The 21,573-nt window shown below is 43.2% G+C and overlaps 1 protein-coding gene across 2 annotated transcripts in view; it reads left to right on the top strand.

Annotated features, from left to right (window-relative positions):
* The window catches only part of UST (uronyl 2-sulfotransferase), a 966,832-nt gene that overhangs the window by 622,078 nt on the left and 323,181 nt on the right, over positions 1–21,573 (top strand). For both annotated transcript variants that reach the window (XM_078649265.1, XM_078649266.1), the window contains exon 4: positions 832–911. In XM_078649265.1, coding sequence (XP_078505391.1) covers positions 832–911 — 80 coding nt within the window. The remainder of the gene's footprint in view (positions 1–831; positions 912–21,573) is intronic.

A 21,573-nucleotide genomic window follows, 5' to 3' on the forward strand; every position in this document is an offset into this window, starting at 1 on the left:
CTTAGTCTTACAAATACCTTTGTCAGTTTAGGCCACAATGTTCTGTTTCAAGTTGTTCCATTTTAAAGTTAATTCTGATGACCACCTGTTATTTATTTTGTTTGTGATAATCAATATTACCTGACTCAGTCATTGCATCTCTCTCCATAAGCTTCCACTTACCTACTTGACCAACCTGCCCTATAAAGCCCAGTGGACCTTAGGACAGATTTATCAAGAATTTGCACTATTGCATAGTCACTCAAAGTGCCAGAAACCATTGCAAAGTCTTGATTAAGCATTTGCTTTCCAGCTCAATTTTTGTAACTTGGAAAATAGCTCTAAAAGTAACATGAATACCACTTTGCACTACTTGGACGTCCTTATACAGAAAAGAGTATTACCCCTCAAAACCAAGGGGATAGGATCTATTTTAGGAAAGAAACAGTAAAATTACCTAGGGCCAAAAACAACATCTGATTAAATCAAAATGCTCTGCCAGCTGTGCTAAAAAAATGAGAAAGATAACATATACAAAAATATGACCAATGTATTATTTACCTAAAAATATCCTTAACAATACATAGATAACATGCTTAATTTGAGCTTAATTTCGTTTCCAGTGCTCGGTACCACCACCTAAATGTCAACACCGGTGCTTACGGCAGTCTGTCACAAGGTGGGGTGTATCTAATTTAGAGATGAGCACAACATCAATTATTTATTTATTCCCGTTTAAATATGCATTGAGATGATAGTCATAGGTAAAGCCAAACGAAAAGTTAAATCAATGCATAGACGTTGGTGATGGTCTGAATTCACTTAATGAAATGTTCTGTATTTTTTCCCTAGATGGAGTTGATTAGAAATGTTAGTACTGCTGAGCAGCCATATTTATTTACTCGTCATGTTCATTTCCTCAACTTCTCTAGGTGAGTTGAACATTATTTAAAATTTGTAGTTTCAATTGTGAAATGATGGAACGCTGCTTAGTATTTTATATTATAAAGATGTTCAGTTCTTAATATTCTTAATATTCTTAATTATCTCATTTAATCTGTTATGGAATATCAAGTTACAAAATGCAACAAAAATTACAGTTGAAATTTGACCCACTTTGGCCAAGATCTATAAAGATATTCATAAGAAATACTGTGATTATTGGACATTAGTTGAATATGTATTTCTTATAATCCAATTTCCAGTATGCAATGCATTCATTCTATTTATTAGCTCATTGGAAATGCATACATTATTATGTTTTGCATTTCTAATTAAAAAAAGATAAATGATTCACGCCATTGATAAATGGTAGATTTCTGTCATAAATAACTCTTCATTTGATTGATTGTAGAGTCACTCACGCAGTTTGTCAATGTGTCCAGTCACTATCCAAAGTGCCAAAACAATTGTTCATCCTTCTGTAATTGAACCAAAAGCGAATTACTACATAGGTAATATTATAATTCATATTAATGTTTGTAAATGCCCAGACACCGCAGTAGCTTCAGACTGCAGGGCCAGGAGGCCTATGAAGCCGCCTAAAGATAAGAGAACTTGCCTCTGTTCATGTCTGCCATTGGGGTGGCTTTCTGAGGTGTGATGCCTACTGATAATCTGTTTAGCTGGTTACTGCATTGGTTTGTACAATCAGAAATGTTGTGTATAATTGTGGGCCTGAGCTAGCATGTCTGGAGGGAGAAAGAAGTGGAGAGATCTGCCGATATGTGCATTATTAACAGCAACCCAAATCTGAGCATCATTGTGAGATGTAAAGAAGCAACTTTAGTGTTTTGGGCCTGCAGTCATGGATTAGATTAAAGTTCTTGAATTGACCCGCAGTGTGTGACAGGTATTCCATGCCAGTGGTGATGACCGGTTTATTGGTGCACAGTACTGGTAGAGGACAACTCTCGTAGCAGGTATGTCTTATGTGAATGTAAGAGGTGCAAGTTACAGTTGACTGCTGACCTCTGAGTGTTATGGTATTAGTACTAGTATTATACATGAAATTACATAACTGTATAATAACCTGGCGGACCACAGGTCTGCCCTCTTTAACTAACTTACCTATCAAAACTAGTTTGCTGGTTGGGTTATTTCCAATCTTTGGATTGTAAGCTGAAGATTGAACTTGAGGGTGTGATGGTCTTTCCGTTCTGTTGCCAGAATGCGTAGTGTGTAGTTATCTTGGAAATAGCCATATTGTCAACTGTCTTGTGAAGTGTATATGCTCCAGGATGCTTCAAATGCTGGCTGGTAGTGAGTTTCGAAACTTGGCGGCTGTCTAGCATCGCCTCCTAAAGATTCTTTAGGGTAAGATATTATGAAGATAAGTGGTGCAAGCCTGGAGCGCATTGTTCTGTTTTGTTTGCATTACTTACATTTACCTTGTAGGTCTAGTGGTCCTTTTCCTTGGAGGCTCTGTGGACAATGCAGAATGCCTAGAACATTGCCCGTCTTGCTAAAGGTAGCCAGTTGAGTGATTGCAAGTCTGGGGTTATGTGTTCTCTGGAGTGAAGGCGGAGAAGTCTTTGAGCAGCATTTTGAATGAGTTATATTTTGCTTATGATCGATACAAGAACACCAAGCTATAGGCTGTTGCCGTAGTCAAGCTTGGAGATTACAAGCAGTTTCTGTTGTTATCTTAGAAATGGGAATATGGAGCATAGTGTTTTCATTGTTAGAAGGCACTCTTTTTAATGTTATTAACGTGGTATCCCATATGGGACGGAATCCATGTTACCCTTAGGTTTCTCACTTCTCTTGATAATGTTAAAGGCCTTATTTACTGTTCCCAGAAGTTATTCAGCAGAATCCTCCTAGGAAAGTTACAAGAATGGCTAGATGTTAAGGAAGTGCTCACCCCCTACAGGATGGTTTTAGGAACAGTGCTAGCATGCTGGATCAGGTCTTCTGCCTCCAAATGCATTTCTGGACGACAGTGGTTATGGGAAGCTGGAGGCTGTATGTAGGGTTTGTAGATCTTCGTTTTGCATTTGACCTGATTCTGAGGCCTACACTCTGGCAGGTGCTGGCCTATATGGGAATCCCTAAATACTTACTGGCCAACATCATAAATCTTCACAAGCACAATTATGCCCATGTGAGGTTTGGTCAGCTAGGCGATGTGACAGAGGGCTTTTCTGTCACAAGAGGGTCAGGTAAGGTTGTGTTTTAGCACCTACCCTTTTTATGATCTATGTAAATGATCTAATTGACCACCTGAATGGGTGTGAGGGAGATTCTCCAAGGCTCATAGGCATCATGGTTCCAGGCCTTCATGCTCACGAATCACACCTTATTAATATCTAAATCACCCTTTGGGATGCAGAAGACTCTAAACAGTTTTGACTGGAAATCAATCTCACAAAAATATACATTTGAATTAATCCTTGCTACACCACTAGATCCAATTCAAAACTTAAAGGCTCCTCCCTGGAGCGTGTCCACACTATTGTGTATCTAGGAGTGATCCTTACTGAGCAGCTGGACTGGTTTCGGCATAAGGATAGTGTGGTGATCTGGGTTGATGACATAAGCTCCCATGTCATCTGAAACATGGAATGTTCAAACTGCAGACACATACACATTCCAGATGTTCAGGTTTCAACCTATGTGTAGCATCATCACATTTTTTCATTTTCTTTTGATATTCTTGTACTTTAGGTCTTATAACACTATCAATTTTTAACATTCTTTCACTTTTCTTTTGAAATTCCCTCAACCAAGCAGGACAAAGTCTTGAAGCAGGAGGACGTCCTCTTAAAAGTTCAAATGGGGAAACCCCATAGACAGCATTAGGAGTACACCTGTAGGACCACAACATTTCTTCAACAGCTCTCGCAATATCAAATTTATTTTGAAATCCCCATTGATTGCATTCCACCAATGAGCGATTCATTTTCTCCACCAGGCCGTTGGCCTGTGGGTGATAAAGTGCTACACATCTATGTTTAATAGCATTATTTTCCCAAAAACTCTGCATTTCTTTAGAAATAAATAGGACTCCATTTTCCGAAACGATTTCTCTAGGAAATCCTTCCCTAATAAATAATTTTTTCAAGAATGTAACTACGCTAAACGTATTGGGCTCCTCCACAACTTCACTTCCCACCATTTGCTATAGTAATCCACCACTACAATTTTCTTTTTTTTTTACTTCAGGAAGTTGGTTTAATGAACACAGCTGTTGCAGGACCCAAGAAACTGTGAAACATGGAATGTTCAAACTGCAGACACATACACATTCCAGATCCAGATGACATGGGAGCTTATGTCATCAACCCAGATCACCACAACAGATAGGTGCAGATTTAAACTTGAGCAACATACTGGGGGGTTGTTAAAAGTACACCTTTGAGCCCTTCTTATTGAATAGTTTCAAAGTCAAAATGTATGTTTATTATGACCGTAGTCTTTAAACAATGCAATTAGAATAGCACAGAATGGAGTATGACTTATTATTTTTAAAACTTTGTCCATGTGCGAGGTTCGTACACACCATTATCAAAAATACAAAGAATCAGTAAAATTTCCAGTTATCTTAAAACTTAATTTGTCTAGTAAAACCTATTCCTATTCTTATTACTCCGTACAAGTGCAATCTGCTAAAAACTCATACAGTACTACATGTTATTCTGTATCTCTCAGTGCCGACAGAGACACCTTTAAAAATTTCCCGAGGGCAATTGCGATATCAATGTAGGGGATTTCTGTTAAGAGCCTGGCTGCCTGTGATCTTGTTTTTACATCATATTTTATGAAGACAGGACGCAACAAAAGTTTCCTAAGATCTAGGAGTGTAAAACAGTCTAACAAGATATGCAGCGGGTCTCCCTTTGTCCTCAAGTAACACTTGCAGTGACCTTCCTTATCTAACATTTTTGCATTCAGGTCTCTGTTTATTACCCATGGGTTGATCCCGATTCTAAATCTAAGGATCTCTTGCCTGTATCCGCGATTGGGTAATCTGTCGAGGTAGGGGAACCAATTCTCAAGGGACCACGCATTTAGCATATGTACCACTGATTTTTTCTTTCTTAAATAGCCTCTATCAAGCATTTTCGAGACTTCTTTCCCTCTTTGCTTCAATTCACCTTTGGTACTAGTGATTTGCAGTGAGCTCAGGTCCCAATCGAGCTCAAGAGTGTTACAGATTCCCTTCACTTTATCCCTACTGGACTTCGCCCATTTTAGCTCGCTTTTCTGGATTTCTTTACGACACCAGTATGCCACTTTTTTTGTTTCAGGGTCTTCTAATCTCTTCCAGAATCTGATCACAGCCATCTGGATTAATATCGCCCAGGACTTTGTACCTATTTCTGTTCTGATGGCTTGAATCATAGCAGATTTGGGAAGTGATAGGAGCCTTTTTATGCAATTTCCCTCTATGACGTCCCAGGATCCCTTACCGCTCAAATAAAGGATCTCTGCGCCATAGAGAACTTGGGGGGGGATCATTGCCTCAAAAGCTCTGAGCATTGGCCGGTGTGACATCTCACCATATTCCCTATTGAACCTTTTAAGTCCGCAAGTGGAGGAGAGAGCCTTTGCTTTTTGCGTTTCTAAATGGGTGCTCCAATTTAGTGTCCTATCGAACCAAATACCCAAGTAACGGTACTCATTTACTGTCTCTAATTTAAGGTCCCCTATGTACCAGCTAAATCTGCTTAGCTTTTTCCCGAAACATAGGGTTTTTGTTTTATCCAAGTTAATGGTCAAATAATTTTCAGCACAGTAGGTATTAAAAGCATTAAGCTTCCTTTGGAGGCCTCTCTCGGTCTGATCTATTATCACCAGATCATCCGCATATAAAAGGCATGGGATTTTGTTTCCATCCATTTTTGGACTGGCACTGCCCTCCACCTCTAAATAGGCCGGGAGATCTGACAAGTAGATAGAAAAAAGCTGGGGGGCCAGCACGCAGCCCTGTCTTAACCCATTGGCTATGGGTATTTTGGGAGTTAGGGAGCCCCTCGTATCTTTAATTACTTGCCCCCAGTTTTCCCTGTGTAGTTCTTTTATTATGGTCAAGAGATCTGTCGGGATATTTAGTCTCTTTAGTGTCTCCCATAGGCAGGCCCGATCTACAGAATCAAAGGCCGCTTTGAAGTCGACGAAACAGCAGCATAGTTTGCCGTTCTGTTCCGTCGACTTCCTCGCCAACGCCCATAGTGCAAACCCATGGTCTATTGTCGAGTGGCCTGCTCTGAATCCACCCTGTTCTATGGGGATTATTTGGCCCTCTTCTACCCATGTATTCAGTTGTTTTAAAACGATTTTAGAGAACACTTTCTCTCCAATATCCAGGAGGTTAATCAGCCGATAGTTACTTGGCTCCTCTTTGCTCCCTTTCTTATGTATCGGCCTGATTATGGCCCCCTTCCAGGTTGGAGGCATTGCGCCATCTTTTAGCACTACCTGGAACATATTGGCCAGGAAACTTGCCCACCATGTAACCTCGGTCTTTAGAATTATTGCAGGCAGATTGTCTGGGCCTGCTGCCCTGGTTAGCTTGAGTTCTTTTATTGTGAGCTCTACTTGTTCTTCGTTAAATTTGGCAAGAAGATCTTCAGAAAAATCTTGCCATGATTTAGTCTCCATCTCCTGACTGGGAGTCCTTGCCCCGTACAATTCCCTTATGTATGTATCCCATGCTGCCTCACTCACCACACAGTTTAATTCGCCCTCTGAAATGCCAGATGCTGTCTTTACTAGTTGCCAGAATTTCCTTAGATTTTTATTCTCTATGGCTTCCAAAAGTTCTAACCAGCATTTTTCTTTAAGTAACCTTTTAGTAGTGAGTACCATTTGCTTGAATTCTTTTTTAAGTTTTACCAGGTGATCCTGTCTCTCTTGTGAAAAGGTCTTTTTTTGTTTCCTCTGTGTTGCTCTTATCTCCCTTTTCTTGTTTTGACATACTACTGAGAAGCCTTTACCATGATTTCTTTGTTTTACCCTATTGGGATCTTCTCTTTTTAGGTTTATCTTGAGGCATTGAACCAGTTCTTCTAGTTTTAAGATAAACCATTCCAGTTTTTTATTTTCAAAATTGGCAGGTGCCATTATTATTTGCGTGGCCTTCACTTTTTCCAGATATTCCTAAGTTAGACGTGTCGTCGCTCGTTTGGGGTACTCAACCGCCTGGTTTATCACTGTTTCTCTCTGTAGTTTCCTACCCCCCGTTATTACTATATGGAGGAGTTTGTGATCGCTCATCGCATTTTGAATTAACTTGAAGGATCTTATCTGGTAAAAATTCCAGGCCTGCAGGAATATATAGTCAATTGGGCAGTTCTGCTGCCCTTGGATAAACGTTTTTCCTGCTGGTGTATCTGATTCTATTCTTCCATTAACACAGTGAAAACCCCTGCCTCCTAAGATATGTGTTAATTCCTGGTCTTGTTTCGAGGTTTCCCCTACTGGGAACCTTGCCGGGTTTATACCGTATGCCTCTAGCTGTTCTATATTATAAAGGTCTGCTTTTCTTGGGTTTAATTTATGGTTGAAATCCCCCAATATCACTATTGTATCTGCGGAGTATTTTTCTAAAATACTGTCAACATCCTCCTTAAAAAACCTCCTTTCCCTTTCATACTCCTCCCCATTTTCCCACTGCATATATACATTCAATAAAATCATCATTTTGTATTTTAGATCCACCGTCAAGAGTTCAATTCTGCTTGATTGTACCCATTTACATTTTGTGTTCAACAGATTTATTTCCCTCATTACTCTTGTTGATACCAAGGTCATGAGGCCCCCAGAGGGCCTCCCACGATTTTTCTTTATGGCCGGCTGATGTATCTGGGCATAACCGTCAAAGGTTGGGGTATCGTCGCATAACCAGGTCTCTTGCAAACAGGCAATGTCTACTTTGTTTATGGATTCCTTTATGTATTCCCATTTTTGTTCATTTCCTAGCCCATTTACGTTCCAAGACAAGAGACCCAGTTCATGCGGACCCCCTTTATCCTATTCGACGTCACTCAGCTCTCCTTCCTCATCTGTGGCCACTGTATTCCTTTCAATACTTTCCTCCGCGTGGGTGCTGTTAAACGACCAGTTCCCCCATGAGGAATCATTACCTGTGTTTTCAATTATAATGTTCAGAGAGTTTCGATCACTTTTTGTTTCTTTATATATGAATACTTGTCTCTTCTGGAGCCCGGCATGTTGTTTTAAGAAATTATTATCTTTCACAGTTTTTATATCTCTCTCTGGGATAATCTTTAATCCTTGATGCGTTATCTCCTTTGTGGCATTCAGGATTGCCCTTTTTACCAAGGCTGAGTATAATGTGATTTTTGTTATTTCCTTTCCTTGCTTGTTTTCTACAAAGCCAACCTGCTGCAGGTCTTTAGTGCCGATCCCCCTCAGACTCGCGCATTTTGAGAATGCCGACAGCACCTGTGCCCTATTCGGGGGGTTAGTGTTTCTTCCAGACTTTCCTTTCCTCCCTGCTAGTAACAGGTCCAGGAATACCCATTTGTTGTCCTCTCTCTCGTATGAGTTCATGTTTAATTCGTTCTGCTGAAGGCTGGTGAGTGTTCTTCCTTCTCTCCGGTTTTTGATTCTTATATTGGGTTCTTCATGTATCTGTGGTCTTATACACCTTTGTTCAGTGGCCGGATCATCCAATAGCCTTACGCTTTGCCTCGTCATACGGGTGGAGGGGAGAATCTCTTTTGCCTCCCTATGTGATTGTTTTTTCTTTGGTACTCTCACAGACTTAGGGGGCATTGGAGTTTTTGCCGCCACCTGATCAGGTCTTTGTGTTATAAATATTGGGGCTAAGGCATTTAATCCTGGAGCCACCCTCCCTTTCCTTGATTCCTTCTCTTTTCTTGTTCCGGCATGGTTCGTTTTCCTGGATTTTTCCTTCCTGTTCCTAGACCCAAATGTAACATACCCTCCTCGCCTTTTTATCAGCATGGGTCTTCTTGATATGTACACGTTGTTCACGGGTTCTACTACCTCCTTTGCTGCTTGTTCTGCAGATTTGGGCATCCTTCCGAGTAAAACCAAGCTTTCTTCTTCCGATACTGTCCTGTCACTGTCCTTGTTTGGTAGGACTGTGTCTGTTGGCATTACCCTGCTTGGCAATTGGCACTTTATTTCTCCAAGTTCTTCTTCTATTTTCTTTAAGTGTTGTTTCTGTGCCTTCATTACTCCGTTGTTTGATAGGGTTACTTCCAAGATTCCTTGGAGCGCTCTCTGCATTAACAAGATTAACTCCATCAGGGAGGATGTTGGGGTTTCCGAGAGCACCGAGTCCTGTGTGATATTTCTGCTTGGGTTTGCTGGATATCTTGTCCTTAAGCACTCTTGTCGTATTGGGGATTTTTGTCGTAGTTTCTGTTGTAGAAGTTGGTCCGGAGCTCCTCCCCAGATGATACTCTGGTTTTGGTCATCGTTTCCCCTGTGGCCGTCAGTCCCTACTGACATCAAAGAGAACATTTTCGGTGAAGATGATAGGCGAGGGGCCGAGATTTGGTGGTTTCGACTCTGTAGTGTCAAGTTTAAGGATCTATGGATCACACCGCCTTCCTCGTTATCAGGGTTGGCTTCTTCCTGGGGATCTCCTTGGTTTGACCGACTCTGGTTTTCATCTGGCCAGCCTAATTTTTCCCCGATTTCTCCGCCAATTTCCGCTATTTCTTCATCTAAGACAGACGCTATTGCTGGGTTTAAAGTTCTATAGTGTTTACCTACAAATTCCTTTATAGATTTTAGCGCTGCTGTGTTCTCTTTCTGTTTGATGGTTGTTTGATTACCACCTTTTTTTCCCTTCTGGGCCGTCTCCTTCGCTCTTTTGACTTTCTTTTTCTTCCGTGCCCCTTTATTATTTTCCATAGAAGAAGCAAGGCTTTCCAGGCTTTCATTGAGGGATTTTGAGCCTTCCAATGATTTACTCCTTCCATGTTCATCCGGTAATTTTTGGCCTCTTTTGGGTGCCATTTCTAAGCAGCAACTGATATACTAAGGTGGTATGCTTAAATATTATTTTAATTTTTACTTTTAATAAAAAATAAAGAGTTATTCACTTACCTCTGTTCTGCCTCGGTTGCCTTCCGCCTGCTGCCTTGTTGCCTTGCCCCGCTTATATTTCTGCCGAGAATAATTGTCTAAGGGTATTTTCTGATGTTATTTGTACTAGCTTTTGATGGCCGGCGCCTAAATTCCACCCCCTTTATTGCCTGCTTCCGGCTCCTAGGCTTCGCAATGGGCTGACTTTTGGACTGCCCCTTTGGACACGGCTGGTCCAGCTTACTGTCCGCGATTTTCCCGGGGGGGGCCGCTTGGATGCTCCCGGTCCGCCGGGATCTCCCACAGAGGCCGCCTTCTCAATGCCACCACACACTCGGCGAGTCTCCCTGCTCGCAGCGGCTCCCGCACGGCTCCTGCTCCCGCTCCCCTCGTCGCACTCAGCTCCTCCCCGCCGGCCTCACAACAGTCCGCGGCTGGGGAGGAGGTCTATTGCCAGTTATCCCTGTTATCCGCCTGTGGCAGGGATCCGCCAACACGGGCCAAACTGTGTCTCCAGCGCCGATTCCCCGCGCTCCTTGCTCCGCACCACCACACCACACAGTGCTCCGGAGATTCGGCGGTCGGCGATCCACACCCTCTGTGCTCTCTGCGCTTGGTCTGGAGGGGCGTGGTTAGGCACGGCACGGCACGGCGCAACCGGTCAGAACAGAGTTGAATAGTTGTTTTCCCGCTCTTGAGGGAAAGCTGTGTAGTGTGTTTAAAACTTCTTTTTGACTAGGACAGGCTTGGTATGCTGGTTTGCCAATTTCTTTGTGAACCTAGTAGGCCAAAGGGCCTTCCCCCTGTGTTTTTGTAGATACCATTAGTTGTTTAGCTTCAAGAGCCAGTGCTGAGTTAGTATCTATGGTACATCTGATACGTTTGAGGTTGATTGTATGCCCTTTGGTCCCTTGGTCTGCCGCTCACGCGTAGTCGATCCAGGCCTGTGTGAAGGTCTATCTCTTGTGGTCGATAATCACTTTCCAATTTCTCCACAAAGCCAAAGGAGGAGATAATGTTTATCAAGGGGAGGTTCACATGAGCATAGTCAATGAGGGATACCCAGAGGAAGTTAAGTAAGAGAGATCAGCCGGTATGTCCAGGGGTATGCATCAGTTTAAAGCTCTGAGGCCAAGGTGTTTAAGGGTACCTTGTAAAGTCTGTCCTCTCTTGTCATCTTTATGCCACTGAGGAGTATCATGAGGTGGGGTCATCAAGTGAGTGTCTTAGGCCTCTGTGACCTAATTTGCAGGTAGTGTACTCATTAGCCACATGCTGACATTGTCTGATATAATGAGGTCATTACTGAACCTCTACGACCTTAGGCCTATTGTGATGTCCACCAGCTTGTCATCTTACGTTTGGATGGATATACACATTTACCAAAGTGATTTTCTTGGTCTGATCATTAGATATTTTCAGTATCATTCCCACTACCTGCTGTCCTGCATCATTGCTTTCCTGTTCCCGACATTCAATTGTGCTGGTGGCATATATGTATTTAGCAATGCCACCCTTCCTGCACCCATGCATATATTTTGTAGTTGCAGGGAGGAAATTGTAGCCCTCCTAGTGGAGTGCCCTCTGTGATCAGGTCTCTTGTAAAACCACTATTTGGAAAGAGTAGAGGTGATGAAGTATTTCAGGGTCTTCCAGATTGGTGGCCAAGCTGTTGATGCTCCATGAGCATACCTTTAGCATCCAATCTGTAGAGCGCATTGAGTGGGTACTTTTTCATCCTTGAAGTCTGGTCGAGTTCAAAGCTCCAGACAGCCAGGCCCATTTAGCTGCCACTTCTGGACCAGACGCAGGCTTTCCCCGGAGCCTACTGGTTTGTTGAGTTGGGGAACCTGGGGATTTGCCTAGGGCATTTCTTGGGTTCTCTGGTGGGGTGGTTATAATCTCCAGGTGCTTAAAGGTCTCTATTTTTACCAAGACCTTCTGGGCCAATTCAAAGAAGACCCAGATTACCTTGGTCATTTCATTGCTGTGACCTGGGCTTGGGTCGATAAATTCAATTTAGAGTATATCTTGTGATGAGACTTCTCCAAGTGTCCCCATTGATCAAATAAACTTGAGAATATTACCCCTGTATGAAATGTCAAACAGGCATCTAGATATAGAGTAGAGTAACGTGGAGGCTGATGCTGTTGTAAGTCGTAGTTCCTCCTGAGGGCTAGCATGTAACTCTAGTAGTTGTTTGTCCCTATGGTCATGGGAGGTGACATATGGAATTTCTCTGGTGGCCGGGGTGGGAGGGAAGAGGGGGAACTTGGAGGTTGGAGGAGTCCTCCTTGATTCCAAGGCACGTGACAGTCACCTCATTCTTATTTCTGTGTTCAATGCTAAGAGTGGGGTAACCTACCCGGGCCTGCTGTTCGAAGGGGGGTTGCCTGGGGATCCGGATTGCTTGGCATGACTGACTCAGTAGAATCCTGTGAGGCAACTACCTGGGCGGTTCCCACATCGCTGGGTACTTGGGTCCTGTGAATAATCTCTAGTGTCAGGCCCATTTCCATGAGGGCCTCCTCCAAGGCTCTTGTGGGTTTTTGATCTTGGTCCTGGGCTGGTCTTTTTCTTGTGTGAAAGATTGGGTAGGCTGCCAGGTATAAGCCCGAATAGATTTTGGTTAAGGCCCTTCCATTTTTTGCTTTCTTACGTTTCGGCTCCCAAACTATTGATGGATAATCCCTGCAGGGTTCTTGTGTACATGTTGGCGAGGCTGGCATCTCCCCAGAGTCAGTTCTATTAGTTGTCACACACTGATTGTTTCCTTCATCCAGTCTGCCCTTGGGATTTCCATGCTGCGTTTCCTAGGCCTCATCTATAGTTGCATCATGTATAACACCTCTTTCCCCCACCTTGTTTTCATGATTGGGTTCGACTTCTTCTTGGGGTTGTCCTATGCCCTTTTGGGCATTTCGTTAACCATTTCATTCAATCACCCAGTAACTTTGACACCCTCTCTGGAAGTGTAGATAACTTGTCAAGAACCTAGGAGCAGTTGCACTCCGGCCTGGCACCTGTGTGTCTGCTTGTGCTCTTTTTAAGTTGTTCAGATTAGCAATCTTTTCATCAATCTTTTCATCAATTCCTGCTACATACATTGCTAGAGTGATCAAGAGGCTGATCTGTATGTCCATCTGTATGTCCATTTTGATGGCCTGGAAGTTCATTGCCTCTACTGAACTCTGCAGGACTCCAAGCATTGTTAATCAAAACAGCTTTTGGGGTTCATTGTTTCTGGTTGTAATGAGGCTTGCGATTGTAAGTACTTTATTGCCGTACAAGGCCAGCATATTCTCCCATTCCTTACAGTGGAGATATGAAAGATCTTTCACAGGAAGCTGTTAGTCTTTCTCGGTTGGGGCTATTTGATTTGCTGCATTTTCCTGTCATTTTTACATCCTTTATGACCCATTTCTGTAGGTAGCAGTGTTGCTTCCATGGCTCTCCTGTGCATAGCTAGGCTGGTACAGCAGGATCCCGCTCTGTAGGCCGAAGTAGCCTCAGTCCTGGGTGGATTGTGCTTCTTTTCTTTTTCCTCTAATTGATTTATTAGGTATTCCCCTCCTAGTGATGAGCTGACCAAAGGTTGCATAGAGTCCCCCCTCACTTGTAGGTATGAGGTCGGTCTTCACGGCTGTTACCTCTAGTGTCTCTAGTTTCTCTTGGTGCAAGGGACTAAGAAAGATGCTTGAGCTACTTTTAGCAGCGATCTCCTTATCCTGGGAGGCACAATCACACTCTTTGGGAGAGGGGCCTTGGTTGACTTTTGGGCTCCTGAGCTCCTTACTGCATTTTAGACTCTCTTAGACTACCTAGAGTATACAACCACTAGCTTTACTAGAAGTAATGTGAATATGAAATGACGGAAAATAGCTTGCCATGTCACAGAGGGCTTCTATAACAAAATATCTTTGAAAAATTGTTTAATATCTAGATAACCCTTGCAGGGTCAACACGTTGAAGATTCATCTCCTTGAACCAAATAATGTGGAAACCATAATCAGGGCATCTGAGGCTGAAAGCACTTCTATTATAATTGACCTCTCTTGACATCTCCTCAGAACATCGACTATTATTTTAGCATTTTATATATTGTGATTTAAGATGTGCGTAGTATGAATCTGCTTTTTGATATATATATTGTTTCCTTTGACATTCTGCTTTATCTTTAACGCATTTATGGTCATAGCAATAAACTGATATTATGAGCTCCTATGTAATTAATGTACTAAATGCAATATACTTGGTGAACGTTTGGGATGGTGCTTTTATTGAGAGAAGTGTGGGAATGTTGGGTGGAAGGAATGTTATGGATCGTCATATATTCCTGAATTTTGCTTCACCGAAATATGAGGAACGTCTGTGATTTATCCAAGGTTTCATGTTTGCAGTGCATACTGGGTAAGAACAGGTATTGGTATCCACATATACCACACCATCCCAGACTACCCTAGATGCCTTGTTTTCAGAAATGACTGGACCTGGCAGGTTTCCCTTGGTGCCGACCAAGCTCATGCCGAAATATCACAGTGACCCCATTGCCAGAATAGGTAAAATCTTCCTGTCTCCTTGTATCTTAGGGATCCTTTTCTTTCACTCAAGTGCGGTACTATTGTCATCAAGAGAAGTGTAGAAACGCTGTTGTGTAGGACATTTGTGGATCTCAGCATATTCCATTAGCACAGTCTGTATTCACTTTTGTTTTCCTGTGTAACATAAGTAGGACCAATGTACTGTGCAATGCAGCCAAAACCAAAAATCAAACTCAGGATTCATGGGAAGCATTTCGCTGCAATTCCACCTTTTATTTTGGAAGAGAAAAGGTTTCGGTGTTTTTACCAGAAACATTTTCTTTTATAATAGTGTGAATGACCTGTTGAATTCCACTGCACTGTGAAGGTAGTGTGGTGGACGTCAAAGGGTCGTTGTCTCCTCTATAGCAGTTAAAACCTATCAAATCCATGCAACCTGATGTCCCGTTCAACTAGAATTGACAACAAGCTGAAGGGATGTAATGGCCGCATTGCACTAACTTCTTTGTTCCATGATCTTAGGGACTTCTTCCAGGAGGACCCCACAATGTTCAGCTTCTGGGACTGAGGAACAGTGAAAAGAAAATTGGTCAAGGAAAGGTGGCAGGTACAGGTTCTGTTCAATGGAGACGAGGGCTAGAGAGAGAATAAAAAATATTGAGAAGTACAGAGAAGATAGAAAGAAGAAGTGCCAGAAAGGGACAGAAGACTAAGGGAACGTAAGGAGAGTAAATAGAAAAAGCAAGAGAGAGGGAGTAGAGGCAGGAATACGAAGATAGATGCAGCAGCATACAGAAAGGGGTAGTGGGGAAAAGACGGAGAGAGGCAGTGGAGGCAGAGATAAGAAGATGGGGAGATAATAGAGAAAGTAAGAAGGTTATTAAAGGAGCAAAATGATAGCTAGATAGATTTTAAGTGGAATTTATCATGTTGTGGCCAATCCAGCTAGCCCAATGTGATTTCAGTGATCAATTTTGTACTTTATTCTTGAAAAGGGATCTTAGTGTAAGATTAAAGAATCACCTCACATAGTGGTCTTCAAAGTCCCAATAAGATCTAACCATTGTCAATGTATCCACATTGTGTTTCGCAAATTGCTTAACAATGGCACCCCTTGTTATTTTTTACTCCTGGTCAGAAGTGCTGATGCTTTCTTTTTTAATGCATATCAACAATGTCCACAATTGCTGATGTTGTTACTGGAAAGTTTAACCTACCTGCTGAGAAGTGCAAGTTTTATTAAATATGTGATTTAGCTTTCTAGTGTACATTTAAATATGGCAGTCTCCTAACTATTTCATAACATGAAGCTTGACATTTATTTGCACCTGTAGTAACGCCAAACAATCTTTCTGAAAATTAATGTATCCCATTTCTAGTACACATAGCTGGCTTCCTTGCTTTCCACATTCACCATTCAGAAAAGTGCATGGCAATCCAAACAATGTTAGCCACATTGAGAATCTACTGCATATGAAAGAGTGTAGAATGTCCATAATTCTGGAGGTGAACAACTCTAAAGCATCTGAATGGGAAATACAATGCAAGCAGCATTGAAAAGAGATGGTATCATATAGTAGGATCCTAGATACAAACTATCAAACCTCCACTCATAGCCTTAGAGGCAGTGCTGCTTCCTGCCCATCTACGGCACCTCACACTGGAGATGAAGCTAGTGTCCTCATTCAAGCAACAGGCCTCAAATGGACTCACACATTCACCTATCCTTTACCGTGGCTACCTGTGTTGCGGGTCAATGTCTAACACAGGTCTCCTTTCTCACAACCTTCCCGTAACTATGAGGGGTGTATGCCAATGATGGAGCAAATTTCTCTACAAAACATCTTAATTCTATTTAGTTTTCACCATTGTTGCAGTCTTAAAATGTTTAAAACACACCATTCACCACTAATTCCCCAAAAAGTTTTTGATAGCAATGCTCCAAGCTTTCTGTAAAGTTATTTTAAATTAGTGGCAAATTAATTTAAAACTTCAGTTACAAAGGTGAGGTGGATGGAGTTAGGAAACTCCACACTTTACAAAGCAGATAAAGTTTCCTAACTTTACATGAGTTATGGGTTATGCTTTTGGTCTGTCCAGGCATGATGGTTTCCTTATACAGAATATACGCAGTAGGACATCCTTCAGCAAAAAATGTTGAGTGTGGAGGCTGGACATCCACAACCTATGGTAAAAAGTGTGGGACATAGGGCTCTGCGCTGAGGTCAGTCTATTTTTGTAAAGAACTTCTTAAGCTTTGCAATTCACAAAGATGGAACAGTTTAGAGAAATACACAAAGTTGCGAGTCAGCCTCTTTACAACTTTTCAACCCTCTGCCTTAAATCTCATCTAAATGATAGGATTTAAAGTTGGACAGTTGAAAGTTGATTGTGTTTTCTATATTATATACCTTAATATCATTCATATATTCCTTCAAATAGAAGCACATGGTGTGTACCCTGAATACCAAAAAAATAATATCAAGGTAAGAATATTGAATCCAAACTAAAAACAGACAAGACTAGATTTTTTGTGCTTACTCCACATAGATGCACGTATGCAATAAACGTATAGTGACTGAAAAAAGCAAGGATTAAAGTAACATTATACCTATGTTCAGTAACAACGTATTGTTTTAAACTCTAAAAAACATAGACGTTCACCAGTTATAGTTATCTCAGGTAACTAGAAACTGTAACTTGTGCCCTAGGTAACTATAATTTGCGTCCTTGCCATGCAAAGTTTTCTCATCAATATTTTCAGTGCAAATGTTGCAGTGATATCATTAATGATATGTGGGGAATTAACAGAGCATGGCTAGGGCATGAGTTATAGTTTTCTTAGGACAGGAGTTATAGTTATTTGAGACAACTATAACAGTTGAATTTCTCCATTTTTTAGAGTTGAATTGTTATGTTGTTACTAAACATTTCAGCTAACCATAACTTTACTTTGACCTTTGTTTTTTTCAATACATTTCTAGGATTTATTAATGTAAAGTAATATTTTATTACTTTACGTAAATCCAACCCTCCACCGCACATGGTCTTCGGCTGTGCGCGGTGGGGAGTTGGACACAGTAGCCTGCAGCCATCCCTCCAAAGGCAGCCAACCCCATGTTGCGCCGGGCCTTTGGCCATGCACAGCAGGGGGTTAGCCACAGGGCCTGGCCCATGGCCAGCCCTCCTGCCAACCCCTGCAAGCAGCCAACACCACCACGCACACAGCATTTGCCCATGCGCAGCAGGGTGTTGGCCACAGGACTTGGCTGATGGCCAGAACCTGCAGCCAACCCCCCCCCCCCCCCCCCCCCCCCCCAGGCAGCCAACCCCACGCTGTACACAGCCTTTGGCCGTACACAGTGGGTAGTTGACCGCAGTCAGCCAACCCCATAGCACACATGGCCCATGGTCATGCGCAGAGGGGGGTTGGCCACGGGGCAACTCACATGAAGGCAGCCAGCCCCCCCCTAGCCGCTGCCAACCCCATGCCATGCACAGCCTTTGGCGAAGTGGTGTAGTGTTGGGCTCCGGGGACCCCATCCCCCAGTGCCAAAACATACATTATAAGGGGATGGTGCTTACAGGTCCCTCCCCAAGCCCAAGCTGTCTCACTACCCGAGCCTTAGCAGGCCCGGGGGACCACATCACCTTTGGCCGTGCACAGGCAGCTAACCCCACATGTGCAGCTGAAGGTCGCCACAGAGCCTGGCCTATGGTCAACCGCGGCGGAAAAGCTCTAATATGGTGGCGGTGTCTCTCAGACACCGTCCGCCATATTAGGAAGGGCTTTAAAAAATGCTTTTCCGCGGCGGGTTTTCCGCCGTGGAAAAGCATGTATATCTTCACTACGGGGGCCTGTTGCGGGCCCCCTAGGGGAAGGGGGGGTGGGGGTGCACATGGGGGGTACCTATGGTACCCCCCTTCATTTGTATGCAGAAATCGGCAGGCACCGCACGGTGCCTGCCGCTTTCTGCATACAAATGCAATGTATGCATTTTTACCATTGCGGCGGATGCAGCTTGAAGCCGCACCCGCCGCAATGGTAAAAATAGAGGATGTGACCGCCAGGGTGGCGGTCACATCCTAATTGCACAGGAGGGAACTCCGCAGGCCATGCGGAGGTTCCCTCCTGCTCTATGGTGGCGGACGGACTCAGGTCCGTCCGCCATCATAATCGGCCCCTAAGTGTTTGCTTCCATGTGGGGGGAGATTTAAACATGCTCTTGTCAGACGGGATCTAACACATTTCCCTGCCAACGCTATGATGGGTAGAGACACTACTGTGTCCTGGAGGTGGGCTCCCCAAGACACAGTAGGTGAGCCAGTGTGCAGCACCCCTCCCTTGTAATTTGAATTATGGCCCCTGGGAATGGGGTCCTCTGGCCTTTCAAGGCTCGGGGAGGGGGGCAATCAACCCCCATCCTGATTTGTTACATTTCGGCCCGGGGCCAAATTAGGCTCAGGGAGAGGAGCTGTGCCACCTCCCTGAGCTATAATTATGTGGCCCTGGGGAATGAGGTCACCAGGTCCTTGTTAGGCTGCGGAGGGGGGGTGCATGTCCCCGTCCCATCTTTTAACTATTTAGACCCCTGGGAATGGGACCCCAGACATTATTTGGCTTTGGAGCGAGGCTGTGCACCCCTCTCTTCTAATAAAATGGCGGCCCTGGTGAATGGGGTTTCCAGGTCTTATTAGACTCTGGGAGGGGGTCACGCACCCTCCCTCCCCTTAAGTAATTTGTGTGCCACATTCCCAGTCCCTGGCCCTCCCCAGGAGGTTTTTTGGGAAATGCGCGGGAACCTGTGGTTATTTATTTTTCATTTTGCCACTGATTTTTGTAGCAACATTTAAAAAAGAATGATTTTGGCCCCAGGTGGGATCCTTCTGGATCCCACCACCAGACCAATATCATGTCTTTTTTAGGACTCGAGCTGAGTTCCAGGTCCTATCATGGCTGTCACCAGTTCCTGGTTGATGTGGTGGCAGCCAATCAGATCTCAGCAGGAGATCTGTCGACACCGCAGAGGTTCCACGTCCCTATATCTACAGCGTTTTTGAGGATTCATTTCACAAAAAACTACTGAAAAGATTCACACCAATTCATGAAAAGCACTTTTTGTGGACCAAGACATAGATTTCTGCCAAATTTGGTTGAAATCTGTTCAGCAGCTTGGGCTCTAGCTATGTATAAAGTTCCAATGGAAAAATAAATGGGTAAAATGTGTTTTGTGACCCCCCTTCTTTTTCTCAGCCCCTGCTTAACGGATCACCCTGAAACTTCCCATGCACAAACTAGTCAAAAAGTGACTTGTTCTTAGAATCTTTTGTGGAGATTCATCAAACTGCAGTAAAATTATTAGCAACACAAAAAATGTATTTCCTATTGAAGCACGATTCTTAACTATAACTACCTCGTGGCGACTGCCACTCACTGGGATACATATATATGTATTCGCTGATGTACTAATGGACTTACCTTCTGCAATTCTGTCATCGATATTCTTCTACCACAATATTTTGTTGGTAAATATTTAGTAGTAGAAGCAGTGTTTGGGAAAGGAGCCACCTATACAGCTCAGATGTGATGTTTGTTGTAGCTGAGGGGCTTGCCGCCCTAAAAATATACTTCTGGCTACAAGCCTGATACAAAGCTCGACAGGGACCAATTTCAAAATCGGTTTTTAATTCCTAGTGGGTATGAGCACTGGCAGGGACCCACTCCACTTGCAGTCCAGGCAGTTTGACGATTATGGCTGAGTAGTACTTTGTGTGGGAGACATAAAGCTGGAAAGTCGAAGGACAGAACACACCAGCTAAATGCAGAAGTGTAGACAAGTCTATGATGTCTGGACTATGAGTCTAGTTCCCATATACAAGCAGCCGTGGCACTGTCCCAGGTAGTAACAGATGTAAAATAAAGATCACCCAGAGAAGTACAGGACGTTTTCAACTGCAAACCATCCTGTCCTTTCAAAGCCATCACACACGGTTGCTTGTAACCCTCTATCAAAGAACCAAAGAGTGCAGCTGCTCTTATCCAGAGTTGTAAGGTCCAAGTGACCTACTTTGATTGTCCTATTTTGTGGCGTCTTGTTCCTTATTTGAGGCGGTTTGATTGCAAGATATGCTCAATGTTTGCAGGGCGGCCTCCTCCTATTTCCACCGCACCGACAATCCCCTCACTCTTCTGTGCTGTGGGGGCCTGGAAGTGTAACAACATGCCCCGAAAGAAAAACCCTTTTCTTCCATTTAAATGTAAACCAGGCTCTTTGAAAATACCTTTTGAACTTTCCCTTCCAGAGTTCTGATAAAATATCTCCTCTGCCGTGCTTAATTGTTTCACCTGTTAAGTGCATGGTTAGTTATATGCTGAGATTTGACCACATTTTCCTGTGAGAAACCTTCACTGATAAACTCTAGATGGGAATTGGAAATGAAAAACGTAGGGGCATATTAGCAAGGGCTCTATCACCGCTTTAGCAGCACTTTTTTCCGCTAAAGCGGCAATGTTTTTATCGCCCTATCAGCAAGCTGTCGCTAACAGCATTTAGCGACAGCTTCCAGGCGATAGCGACCGGTTTGGGGCCCGCTTTGCATGTCAGCGATATTTATCGCTAATGACATGCAAAGTGGGCGTACCCAAACTGGTAGCGACTAAAAGCAGTCACTAACACAGCTATCGCCTATTAGCAACGCAGGCGAAGCGATAAAAAAAGTTGCGCTAAGCGCGATTATCGTGGTATTTAAAACCTGCTGGAAACCTGACTTTACCTGTATTCCTCAATTGGAGGTGATCTTCAGGCTAAGTTCACCATGGAGTTAATGTGTGAATATCACTGGATTACCAGCGATATTCAGGCATTTCGCCGCTATCGCTGGATATTTTATCACAGTGGAGATAAACACTGCTAATAGCATGTTTTCTCTGCTAAAATATCCAGCGAAAAGCAGCGATCAAAATAAACACAGTAAGCGCGTTTTGAGATAAATATTGCAAGTTATTGATAATATGCCCCGT

Source organism: Lissotriton helveticus, chromosome 6 (genome assembly GCF_964261635.1).
Source record: "Lissotriton helveticus chromosome 6, aLisHel1.1, whole genome shotgun sequence".
Classification (NCBI taxonomy): domain Eukaryota; kingdom Metazoa; phylum Chordata; class Amphibia; order Caudata; family Salamandridae; genus Lissotriton; species Lissotriton helveticus.